Source organism: Aegilops tauschii, chromosome 1 (assembly GCF_002575655.3).
Source record: "Aegilops tauschii subsp. strangulata cultivar AL8/78 chromosome 1, Aet v6.0, whole genome shotgun sequence".
Classification (NCBI taxonomy): domain Eukaryota; kingdom Viridiplantae; phylum Streptophyta; class Magnoliopsida; order Poales; family Poaceae; genus Aegilops; species Aegilops tauschii.
In genome coordinates, this window is record NC_053035.3 from 444,656,295 (window position 1) to 444,669,293 (window position 12,999).

The following is a 12,999-nucleotide window of genomic DNA, read 5'->3' on the forward strand; positions in this document are numbered from 1 at the left end:
AAGTAGCACTCCGCATCAAAAATTCTGTTTTTATCATTTACCTACTCGAGGACGAGCAGGAATTAAGCTTGGGGATGCCTGATACGTCTCCAACGTATCTATAATTTTTGATTGCTCCATGCTATATTATCTACTGTTTTGGACATTATTGGGCTTTATTATTCACTTTTATATTATTTTTGGGACTAACCTATTAACCGGAGGCCCAGCCCAGAATTGATGTTTTTTGCCTATTTTAGAGTTTCGCAGAAAAGGAATATCAAACGGAGTCCAAACGGAATGAAACCTTTGGGAACGTGATTTTTAGGAAGATTTTGATCCAGGAGACTTGGACCCTACGTCAAGAAACAAAGGAGGATGCCACGAGGTAGGGGGGAGCGCCCACCCCCCCCCCCCAGGGCGCACCCTCCACCCTCGTGGGCCCCCTGTTGCTCCACCGACGTACTCCTTCCTCCTATATATACCTACGTACCCCCAAACGATCTGATACTGAGCCAAAAACCTAATTCCACCGCCGCAACCTTCTGTACCCACGAGATCCCATCTCGGGGCCTGTTCCGGAGCTCCGCCGGAGGGGGCATCCATCACGGAGGGCTTCTACATCATCACCATAGCCTCTCCGATGAAGTGTGAGTAGTTTACCTCAGACCTTCGGGTCCATAGTTAGTAGCTAGATGGCTTCTTCTCTCTTTTTGGATCTCAATACAATGTTCTCCCCCTCTCTCGTGGAGATCTATTCGATGTAATCTTCTTTTTGCGGTGTGTTTGTTGAGACCGATGAATTGTGGGTTTATGATCAAGATTATCTATGAACAATATTTGAATCTTCTCTGAATTCTTTTATGTATGATTGGTTATCTTTGCAAGTCTCTTCGAATTATCAGTTTGGTTTGGCCTACTAGATTGATCTTTCTTGCAATGGGAGAAATGCTTAGCTTTGGGTTCAATCTTGCGGTGTCCTTTCCCAGTGACAGTAGGGGCAGCAAGGCACGTATTGTATTGTTGCCATCGAGGATAACAAGATGGGTTTTTTATCATATTGCATGAATTTATCCCTCTACATCATGTCATCTTCCTTAAGGTGTTACTCTGTTTTCATGAACTTAATACTCTAGATGCATGCTGGATAGCGGTCGATGAGTGGAGTAATAGTAGTAGATGCAGGCAGGAGTCGGTCTACTTGTCTCGGACGTGATGCCTATATACATGATCATACCTAGATATTCTCATAACTATGCTCAATTCTGTCAATTGCTCAACAGTAATTCGTTCACCCACCGTAAAATACTTATGCTCTTGAGAGAAGCCACTAGTGAAATCTATGGCCCCCGGGTCTATCTTCATCATATTAATCTTCCAACACTTATTTATTTTCTTTGCTTTTACTTTGCTTTTATTTTACTTTGCATCTTATCACAAAAATACCAAAAATATTATCCTATCATATCTATCAGATCTCACTCTCGTAAGTGACCATGAAGGGATTGACAACCCCTTATCGCGTTGGTTGCGAGGAGTTATTTGTTTTGTGTAGGTACGAGCGACTCGCGCGTAGCCTCCTACTGGATTGATACCTTGGTTCTCAAAAACTGAGGGAAATACTTATGCTACTTTGCTGCATCACCCTTTCCTCTTCAAGGGAAAACCAACGTAGTGCTCAAGAGGTAGCAGATGTCAGTTGGTGAAGTTCCAAGCATTGCGTCGTGATGGGATCTATGTGTGAAGCGGAGTACATAGCTGCTTCGGAAGCAGCAAATGAAGGAGTCTGGATGAAGGAGTTCATATCCGATCTAGGTGTAATACCTAGTGCATCGGGTCCAATGAAAATCTTTTGTGATAATATTGGAGCAATTCCCTTAGCAAAGGAATCCGGATTTCACAAGAGAACCAAACACATCAGGCGACGCTTCAACTCCATCCGCGATCAAGTCAAGGAGAGAGACATAGAGATTTGCAAAATACATACGGATCTGAATGTTGCAGACCCGTTGACTAAGCCTCTTCCACGAGCAAAACATGATCAACACCAAGACTCCATGGGTGTTAGAATCATTACAATGTAATCTAGATTATTGACTCTAGTGCAAGTGGGAGACTGGAGGAAATATGCCCTAGAGGCAATAATAAAGTTGTTATTTATATTTCCTTATATCATGGTAAATGTTTATTATTCATGCTAGAATTGTATTAACCGGAAACTTGATACATGTGTGAATACATAGACAAAACAAAGTGTCCCTAGTATGCCTCTACTTGACTAGCTCGTTAATCAAAGATGGTTTAGTTTCCTGACCATAGACATGTGTTGTCATTTGATGAACGGGATCGTATCATTAGAAGAATGATGTGATGGACAAGACACATCTGTTAGCTTAGCATAATGATCATTAAGTTTTATTGCTATTGCTTTCTTCATGACTTATACATATTCATTTGACTATGAGATTATGCAACTCCCGAATACCGGAGGAACACCTTGTGTGCTATCAAACGTCACAACGTAACTGGGTGATTATAAAGATGATCTACAGGTGTCTCCGAAGGTGTTTTTTGGGTTGGCATAGATCGAGATTAGGATTTGTCACTCCCAGTATCAGAGAGGTATCTCTGGGCCCTCTCGGTAATGCACATCATGATAAGCCTTGCAAGCAATGTGACTAATGAGTTAGTTGCGGAATGATGCATTACGGAACGAGTAAAGAGACTTGCCGGTAACGAGATTGAACTAGGTATGATGATACCGACGATCGAATCTCGGGCAAGTAGCATACCGATGACAAAGGGAATGACGTATGTTGTCATTGCGGTTTGACCGATAAAGATCTTTGTAGAATATGTAGGAACCAATATGAGCATCCAGGTTCCGCTATTGGTTATTGATTGGAGATGTGTCTCGATCATGTCTACATAGTTCTCGAACCCGTAGGGTCCGCACGCTTAACGTTCGATGACGATTTGTATTATGAGTTATGTGTTTTGGTGACCGAAGATTGTTCGGAGTCCTGGATGAGATCACGGACATGACGAGGAGTCTCGAAATGGTCAAGAGGTAAAGATTGATATATTGGACGATGGTATTCGGACACCGGAATGGTTTCGGAGTGGTTCGGGTATTTCAGAGTACCGAGGGGTTACCGGAACCCCCCGGGGAAGTAATGGGCCTACATGGGCCATAGGGGGAGAGAGAGGGGATCCCGCAAGGGGTGGTGCCCCCCCAAGGGAGTCCGAATTGGACAAGGGGGAGGGGGTGCGGCCCCCTTTTCTTCTCCCTCTCCCTCTCCTGCTCCTTCCCTTTTCCACCTCCGAAAGAAAGGAAAGGGGGGGCGACTAGGATTGGGAGTCCTAGTCGGTTTCCCCCCACTTGGGTGCGCCCCTAGCGCCGGCCTCCTCCTCTCCTCCTTTATATACGGGGGCAGGGGGAACCCCATGGCACATCAATTGTTCTCTTAGCCGTGTGTGGTGCCACCCTCCACAGTTTACTCCTCCGGTCATAGCGTCGTAGTGCTTAGGCGAAGCCCTGAGAGGATAACATCACCATCACCGTCACCACGCCGTCGTGCTGACGAAACTCTCCCTCGACACTTTGCTGGATCAAGAGTTTGAGGGATGTCATCGAGCTGAACGTGTGCTGAACTCGGAGGTGTCGTACGTTCGGTACTTGATCGGTTGGATCGTGAAGACGTTCGACTACATCAACCGCGTTAAACTAACGCTTCCGCTTTCGGTCTATGAGGGTACATGGACACACTCTCCCCCTCTCGTTGCTAAGCATCTCCTAGATAGATCTTGCGTGATCGTAGGAAATTTTTTGAAATTGCATGCTACGTTCCCCAACAATACTGCTATGATCCTGGAATATGCGATTCAGTGGAACACCCATATGCATGTGTAGAACAATAAACAGTAAAATAAGATTCCCAGTCTCGCCTCTAAGACTAGCTCAAATGTTGTTGGTGATCGCGTTTTCCGGATCTTAGGATGTCGTTAAGTGTAACGATGGTCCTAAAACAACATTGAGAGTATGAAGTTAGAAGAATGGTCATATTGAATCGACCCAAACTTGTTTGTTATACTTTGAGATGATACCGTCACAAGTCAATTGTTATAACACGGAGTGTTAGCATGTGGTTTAGTTTCTCATACCATGAGAGTATCACGGTCACTTCCTACCATACGGTGGCCTTTGGGGTTGCTCAAATGTCATCTGTAACTAGGTGATCATAACGACAACTTACAGGTTCATCGGAAAGTTTGACAAGGGATTGGATAGCTTGAGAGTGGGATTTTCTCCTTCGATGATGGTGAGATATTCTTAGGGCCCTCACGGTGTGACGGCATCCATCATAGTCTGGCCAGACACAAGGGACTACATCACGAGGATGTCGGGACATGACAACGAGAAAGAAGAACAAAACTGGTAACGAGGATAACGGTATAGTGAGCATGTGAGGAGGATACCGATGCATGCTGGGTTCTGTGAAGTATCACGAAGCAAAGGGAACATCACATGATAACCAAAGGTTCAGTCGAATGTCATTCGTGTATTCATAGGGACCGATATGGATGTCCACGGTTCCGCTATCGGTCATTGAACAAAAGGTTTTTTTGTTCATGTCTATGTTTTACCAAACCTACAGGGTCGCAAACTTAAGGGAATCACGATCTGCTGAGTGTTAGTGGAACAAGAGTTATGAGAAAATATTCTCGGAATAGTTCCGGTAATATAAGAAATAGTTTTGAGAGAGTTCTGAAAGAGTTTCTAATGTCTCCAGAACTGTTCTGGTGCGAGGACACATTGGTTGGGCTAAGGGGTAAGGCCCACAAGGCTTTAGGTCGGTGCAAAAAGAGGTTTTGCGGAGGTCAGGGACCAAACGCCAGGGTCCCTGGTGTCTAGCCCAGGGCCAGACGCCAAGGTCCGTGGCATTTCCGGAAACGCCAGGAACCTTAACGTCTCGCGCTAGAATCCAAGGAGGACTCTTCCTTGTGTTTCAAACCGACTTTGGGGAGGCCCTCTCGCCAAGTTACGACCTTGGGGCTCAACATATAAATAGAGGGGCAGGGCTGGCCCCTAGAACGTAAGTTTGGAAGCCTCCTCTAGTTCTCTCTTGATCTACTTCTCGTCTAGTTTGATCTAGACTAGATCTAGTAGTAGTAGATGAATGTAGTACCTCGAACTAGTAGTAGTAGATGAATGTTGTACCTCGAACTAGTAGTAGTTGAGATTACTATGTTTTTATTAATTAGAACTATGTTTAATTATGCTTGAAATGAAGTAGTAGTAGTAGTTGAAGTATAGTTTCACAGCTCCATTTGCATCTTCTACTGGAGTTGCTCTTTTACATCTTCAATATATATCTTCTATTGGAGTTGACACTTTTTTGGAGATGCAAAAATCACTTTTTGAAGATGTATTTACATCTCCTGTTTGACATCTGCAAATTTGCATCTTGTTTTACATCTCCAAATTTGCATCTTCTATTGGAGAAGCTCTGAAGATCTTTTTGAGCAGTCCATCCAAAGTGACTTTGATTTGCTTGCTACTCTTATAGAGTTTGTGAAGGAATCAAGAGTTTGTACAAGCCCGGCGACCATCTCCTTCTTGTCAGATCAACCCCGAGTGAAGCTTTGACCTTAATGGTATCAGTCATGATGTAATAGATGGGCAATAACTTTGAAGGATCTTTGTGGGAGACGCTAGGGAAACTTTTTGTAGTTTTAAAAATTTGTCTGAAGATCTACCAACAAGTAGGATAGCATCAATAGTCCAAACCTCGCAACAACATCGCTAAACCTCTGCCAACGAGTAGTATAGCACCACCCAAACCTCAGGAAAACATCACCACCTCAAGCCCTCAACTGCGTTCGCATTCCCTTTACCATGCTCTCAAGGATACTTAGCCTACTACGACATCCGATTTTGGTAGACATGTTCAATTCTTGAGGCTGATTAAGGGCTTCTAGTGCTCCCCCCCTAGAAAGCGTTAACAGGCATCCAGTTTCCAGATGTTGTGTACGGAAAAACTACTTGCAACAGGCATGTGTCATGTAGACACCATTCTACATATGACAGTCCTAACATCTGGGGTGCAAGTTGACACGAAAGGTAGTGTCCCAACAAAGGGGGGGGGAAACAAACTCGTCTATCAAAAATTCTATCAGCACTTCGGCAGGTTCCAGAAAGAAGACATTAGGGGGTCAAATACGAGCACAACAATGCAGATATCTCTAATCTAGTTCTGTAGTATTCTAGTTCTTTTGAGCTTGATGCAGTTGAGCTACAATATCAAGCCTCAAGTAAATGGAACACGGTTTCTCTTCATTGCCATGGGTTCTTCTTTCGGCCAGCTGCAAGCGTTGAACTAGTTTTGGAACTCTGCGGGTCAAACAAAATCATGAAGTGTGTTCAGGATGGACTAAGAAAGAGAGCAAAGGTGTGAAAATTAGTACGCTGGCAGACTTACGGATTTCAACTTCTTCAACTTGCCCCGAATCCTGTTCTTTTGAGGTTTCAGTTTATAAATGCGCACCATCCAGTGGTGGGTTGTGAAAACCTTCATTTATCACCATGATAGGGAAGCACAAATCAGAAAACGGACAAAATCAACATCAGCTGATGGGAAGGAGAATAATATCACAATACCTCCTCAAAATGTGTTAGCTTGAAATGCTTCTTTCCTATTTCATATCCTCTTACTCTATCAAAGCCTTTGCCATCAGTCTCAACAAACCTGAGGGGAACAAGGGAAACAAATGTCAAAAGGTGAAGCCAACTGAATTTCTCCTATTGAATTCCTACGCGACATACCTGTAATAGCAAAGCTTGTACATGAGGCAATTCAACATAGTTGGAGTTGCTTGAGCATCAACACGGTACTGGCCATCTCTCTACCAAATATATAGGACACAAAAAAATCAGAAAAAAAACATGAAATATGCAAGGTCACATATGTTTAACTATTCTTTTACTCCTTATGCTAACAAAAATACGTGGAGGGCACCATCTAAGAAAGGAATCCAGTACTCACAAGATAATCTGGCTCCTTGATGTGAGGGAATTCACCACCTCCTATGCGAACCATCCAAAGGAACTTGTTAATATCATCACTAGGGTAGCCAACCAGACCTGCAAAGGAAACTTCAAATGTTAAGAGATCTGTGATTTGCTGGTTCCAGGCCAATCATTTCTTTTTCTCAAGTCCATAAAGCACCGACCTCCAAACACAACAAGCACATATTTAACATCTAAAGAATCAAAGATCTCCCATGCTGCCTTTTCTGGGGATGACATCGCTGTACCAACTGTTGCTATGTGAGTGTTATTCCAGGTATTGTTGTCTACAATCACAGTCCTGTTAGCCATAGCAGTTGTTTGATAACCATAGTCCCACCAGGATGCAACCTGCAACAGAGCATCTTACTGTAAGAACAGAAGACAGTTCACATAATAATAAAAGGCATGGGGCGATCATACCTTGTCATCCACATCTGTGTTATGGCTAAGCCATGCATAAGCTTCACGGAAATCATCAAAAACATGCAATCCCTCGCGTGAACGAGATGTCAACACAATCGAAGGTGCAGAGTACGCTTCAGCTGCAGCCCAAACACAATGGACCTGCAAAGGTGGCATTCTTAATGTATCCGTCTATGTATAGAGACATTCTTTCTGGCAAGACTAAGGGCAGTGAACTTACCACATAGAAACCACCTAACGCGATCAGTAAAAGAGTGCTCACAATAGATGCTTCCAAAGGCAGTACCGAAAGTCTCTTTTCCTTTTTAGGCTTCACAGAAACACTTTCGGTCACTTCTTTGTCCTTCCTCCTGTTCTTCTTTGATTGTTTTTCCTTTGGAGCTGCTTCAGATTTTTCAGTCTTCTCATTTTTGGATGAACTTGTATTGACCGTGCTAGCACTAGAACCATTTGGGCTACCATTCCCTGACTTTAGTTTCAGGAGAAAGAAGTATTCAATAACTTGTTCAACAAGGCATTTAGTGATTCAATTCAGACAGTGCAAAAGATAGAGATGAAACAACCGTACAATAGCAGGGCCATCATCAAATAGTTTTGATAGCTGAAATTTCATAGATCGTGTGAGGACATCGAAGGCTGAGGAAAGAGCAATCCCTGATAGAATGCACGCAGCAGGAGCAAGGACAAGCATAAGCCGAACCTAACAGACAGTGAACATGATGTTAATACATGGTAGATATAAAAAAAAACATAAGACTACATAATATCTGTACAACATATACTTACCATCACTCCAGAAAAATATACCGCAGTGACCAAGTACAAGACCATGAATGAACTTGCATCGGACAAAGGCAAGAAGCATGACTGGATCATGTTAAAAATGAATAGTTAGAATAAAGATTGATGCTAATTCACCCACAATTCAAATGGTGTATTGCTTACAATTATTCCAGCAGGAACCAAGAAGGCCAAAACATTGATATCCATAAAATAAGAGGGCCAGGTAGGGGGTTGATGTTCACTGACACTGGCAATGATGGGAATATACTTGCTTGCATAGGTTCTGTCAAAAAGGTAAAAATAATGGTGCAGCTTTTAGTACAAAAGAGAAACAGAGCAAATGCACTCTATCAGGACAGTATGAACAGAAGAAAGTACAATCAAAGAGATCGAAAGCAAGTACTAATTGGTGAAAGAAACTGCATTTCTTTGTCCAAATGAATGAGCATCAAAAGTACATTTCGTTAGCGACTTCAAAACCCAAGGATACAGCTGGGCAAAACTAAGAATTATATCATGCTTCTCAGTTTGCTGACCCAGTTTCTTAACTGAAATCGCAAGATAAGTATATTTGATAAGATCCATGAGAACTTACGGGTCCAGTAGACTCAAACTGCGCCCACTCCAGCCTTTTGTTGGGCTAGATGCCACCAACGCTACGAGTATAGCTACAACTGCAAAACAAACAGCCCTGCGGGAAGGAATTCTCTATTAACATAAGGTGAATCAGAAGACACCAATTCAACAAAAACAAACGTTTATATTTGCGGGATATTATTTGATACTCCCTCTGTCCCATAATATAAGAACGTTTTGACACTAGTATAGTGCCAAAAACGTTCTTATATTATGGGACGGAGGGAGTAGTTCCTCATGTCGTCAAGCTGATAGATAAGGTCAGAGACTTACAGTCCAACAGTTATAACAAGAGTCATAGCCATTTTGAACAGCCTGGGAGTCAAAAGTCCTTTGATGTAATACACAAAAGCAACCACATGAAGGATTATAAACACCTGCAATTCAAGTACACTGTTATCAATGAAATCAAGAGTGCAGTCATTGAATTTTCTTCACTTCCATTCAGTATTTGTGAAGTTCAGAGAGAGGTTGAGTGGTTAGACAATCTCTTTCAATAGGCTAGCATGATCTCGCGTTGTTTCACTTTTTTCAATTCAGCGCCTCCTTAGTTTGTGTGCATAATGCAGTTGCAGAAATATTGTACGTATTCATTGCACATAGATGTCGAGAAAAATGGAGACCATTATGTCAGCCTCCCTATTGCCACTGATGGATAACTTTACTGGGATCATGGGGGTGAAGGTGAAAGAGTTACAGGACCTCAGCTGGCCACTGTGGTCAATTTCCAGGAAAACCGTGGTTGCTACGCCCCAGAATTATGCAAAAGTGGCTTGTTGTGTCATAGGTTTGCAGTATTTTGGGACTGCTCATCTAATCAAGAGGTAACTTAATTAATTTAGAAGAAGTACCATTAACTTGATATATCCTTTTATTGTGTGCATTTTATAGATGAACTGAAGAAAGGTAAATGTGTGTTTGCATTTGGACCAAAGGAAGCAACATCCAGTAAACACATTTCATGACTGAAACTGATGTTTATGTTTTGCAACACATCTAGAATTCAACAATTCAAGAAACCTTCATTTTACAAGGACCAGTTTTAAGAAAATTGCAAGAGTCAATTGATTCAATAATATTTTACTGAAAAGAGAAACACAAGAGGAAGAGAAGGAGTGCATAAGAACGTGAATGTAGTACCAGAAATGATGCAAAGTGCTCAGATGTCAATACAGCATTAAAACCAACGACAGGTACCAAAGCTGCCAGAAGTGTTCCCAGTATAACCTGCAAACGGAATAATTAGTCGCATATAAGATCATTTCGCAGACAAATGGTACTAGTGAGTACTGACATGTTCAATTGATGTATTTTCATTTTTTGTGTTAAAACTCCAGAAACGGCAGCATAAATGTATGCACTTACAAGGGGAGCATATGCAATGTACAGTCGCGAAGAATAACGACCGGTTACAATGCACAACAGCACATGCATCGGAATAAGGTTTATGATGAATGTGTAGCCTCCCCAAGAACAGACCTGGAAAAAGCTAGTGCATGATTATAATATTCATTTGAAAACCATAGATCAAAATCAACAAGCTTACCATGTAGAAATATGAGAGAGCATTGAGCGTTGCATAAAAGAGTGATCCTGTGTTCAGTGTCTGTATATTATTCATAAATAAGTCAGTACATAATGCTATATAAAAATGAAGCCAAATGAAGAAGCATCAGATGTACCATTACCTTTACATACAGATAAAATGTGAATACCAAGGCAAATATTGCTACAGCTTCATTATCATAGCTGCCAGCAACTGATCTTGAGATGTACGAAGGGACCTGTAACAATGTTAAGAGCAGTCTGATTAATGAATAATGATACGTAAGATAATACACAAAGGTAATGCAGCATTCTAAGAAACAGCAATAAATTGGACGTCTTGCTTTTGTCTAAACCTGCCGTACATTGGTGTGGGGAGGAGGGAGTGAAAAAAACATATCCTGAAAGAGTTATATGGGTTGTGAAGAGGAGGGGACGAAAAAAACATATCCTGAAAGAGTTCTATGGGTTGTGAACTCCAGATAATTAAGGACATCAGCTAGGGTCCTTCTCAATAGTGTCAATGACGTTTGTATTATATCAAGATTTCCAAGTGTCATGCAGTTTCATACATTCAGCTACTTACAACTATTTTAGAAATACTGGTTCGGCCTAACAAAAATCAATAAGCACTAATTGTATGGCGAATTGTTCCTCGATTGAAACTTTTATGTTCCCACCCAAAGACAGGTAAAGCTAAAGGTACCTAATGGCATCCCTAGCTTCATCCAAAAGTATTTGCATTTCCACTTCGGCCATGGCATAAGAAAATGAAAACATCTACAAATCAAGTGCAATTTACCATTGCCAGAATGGCTGCTGCCATCAATCCAGCTCCAGTGCCCTTTGCCTCCTATAGAAAAGCAACATTAATGAGAACAGAATTACCAGATGAGTGGCTACTGTGAGAACGCATGCTTCTGTGAAAAAACAACCTTTGTCAAGAGGTAAGTAGCCCAGGAAGCGATTGCTGAGAAAATTGGAGCAGTGAACACGCAGACAGTCTCCACGGACAATGGGATGTTCAGAGCATTTACGAACCTAGTAGACCGATCAAATATTTCAGGCACATTTTCAATAACTGGAAGGAGAGCGAGGGTGGTGTGCTCCTACGATAACATACCACCAAATGCTTCCAGCTGTCAAAGTCAACCCAGGATACACAGTGCCACCGATCACACGACCAAGGGGATACCTGAAACAGAAGCAGCACAAGAAAATTCAGACATGTATCAGTACTGTGTGTTCCGCTTTACAAGCAACTCTCACAGTACTAAATGATTCAGCTGCCTGTGAGGCTCTTACCATGTCCTATCATCAAACCAGTTCCAGAACTCGTAGATTCCATTCTTTGACAAGAACTGCACAAGTAAGGGGTAATTTAGAACAGATACATAGCATAACTGCATCAAGCCAGCATTCTCATGCTCCTACTGTAACCAACTGCTTGCCCTATACTCCCACTAATCATCCATAGCAAACGAAATCTACCAGACAGCAGTCAATTTCCAAAACCCAGAACCCTCCGCCCAGATTCACAAGCCACAACAAAACATTGCAGTCCCTTAGGAGTTGACAACTCAATTCCGCGCGCTCTAGAACACAACTCGATAAAAATGGAACCGGGCGATCGAACCTGAGTGACGCGGAAGTTGAAGTAGGGGTCGAACTCGTGGATCACGCTCTCGTACTTGATCACCTGCGGCACCGAAACGGCGAGACGCGTGAGAAAGAAACGCAATTCCGGAACCTCTGTTCGAACACGGGACCGGATCTGGAGGCACGGGGGCGGGGGGCGGATCAGATCTTACGGAGAAGAGGCGGATCGAGAAGGCGAGGACACCGATGAGGATGAGGGTGAAGGCGCAGAGCACGCCGCCGAAGGCGTTGCGGAGGCGGCCGGGCGCGGGGGCGGGCGCCGCCGCGTTGGCCACGGGCTCCGCCATTGCGGCCGAGTCGCGGCTGGGCGCGTGAGGGGGGGGGGGGGGGGGGGGGGGGGGCAGAGGGGGAGGGGGAGAGGGACGGAGAAATCTCTGTAGCGTTCCCAGGCGGAGACGAAGACCTCCCGATCGCGAGGTCCACTGGAGCCCAGTGTCCGGGATTTATCGCAATTTTCTGCACAGCACCCTGGAGATAGTGATTTTCGTAGCAAGAGGCTCCTCCTCCTGTAGAGCAACTCCAACCGGCCGACTCAAACGGACATCAATTTTGTCCGTTTAGTTTGTCCGCCCCGCATTCGTGTCCGCTTTTTTGTTTTGGTCGACCGGTGTGCCCAACGGGGCAGGACGCATTTTGGACACGCCCACTCGTGAGCAACTCCGCGAGCTCGGCCGCATCCCCCCTGCCCACGTCCTGTCGTGTCCCTGCCGCTCACCGCGCCCACTCGCGCCCGCCGTAGCTCGCTCCACCCCTCGTGCCCACCGCGCCAACTCGTGTCGCCCCCTGTGCACGATGCAGCTCGCCACGCCCGCCTCGCGCGTCCCGCGAGCTCGCCTCCGACGGCGCTGCTCTTCTCGTGCCCCGCAACTCGCCCCACCCCCTCGCGCGCCCCCCGAGCTCGC

General features: G+C 43.9%; 1 protein-coding gene across 2 annotated transcripts; it reads right to left on the reverse strand.

The window, feature by feature from the left end:
• Window positions 1-6,006: 6,006 nt before the first annotated feature.
• On the reverse strand, window positions 6,007-12,539 carry LOC109741062 (dolichyl-diphosphooligosaccharide--protein glycosyltransferase subunit STT3A). 2 transcript variants are annotated; one of them, XM_020300136.4, is made up of 23 exons: window positions 12,250-12,539; window positions 12,075-12,137; window positions 11,744-11,799; window positions 11,562-11,633; window positions 11,374-11,479; window positions 11,241-11,291; window positions 10,582-10,677; window positions 10,440-10,499; window positions 10,259-10,372; window positions 10,034-10,120; window positions 9,167-9,270; window positions 8,853-8,948; window positions 8,420-8,540; window positions 8,261-8,341; window positions 8,043-8,174; window positions 7,695-7,943; window positions 7,472-7,615; window positions 7,213-7,399; window positions 7,026-7,123; window positions 6,806-6,885; window positions 6,641-6,728; window positions 6,462-6,551; window positions 6,007-6,373 (listed from the first exon to the last, which is right to left on the reverse strand). In XM_020300136.4, exons 1-23 carry the CDS (start codon window positions 12,382-12,384, stop codon window positions 6,317-6,319), a joined length of 2,367 nt encoding a protein of 788 aa, XP_020155725.1. In that variant the 5' UTR covers window positions 12,385-12,539; the 3' UTR covers window positions 6,007-6,316. The 2 variants fall into 2 exon arrangements, with proteins under 2 accessions (XP_020155725.1, XP_040245646.1); XM_040389712.3 differs by having other exon boundaries at window positions 6,007-6,376.
• Between the last annotated feature and the right edge of the window lie 460 nt (window positions 12,540-12,999).

Bases quoted from the DNA above. Each gene is read 5' to 3' on its own strand.
- LOC109741062 (XM_040389712.3), bottom strand. From the start codon at position 12,384: ATGGCGGAGCCCGTGGCCAACGCGGCGGCGCCCGCCCCCGCGCCCGGC. The intron at 8,175-8,260 runs GTAAGTATATGT...ACTGTCTGTTAG, and splicing joins TATATTTTTCTGGAGTGATG to GTTCGGCTTATGCTTGTCCT. The intron at 7,124-7,212 runs GTCGGTGCTTTA...TTTCCTTTGCAG, and splicing joins TGTGCTTGTTGTGTTTGGAG to GTCTGGTTGGCTACCCTAGT.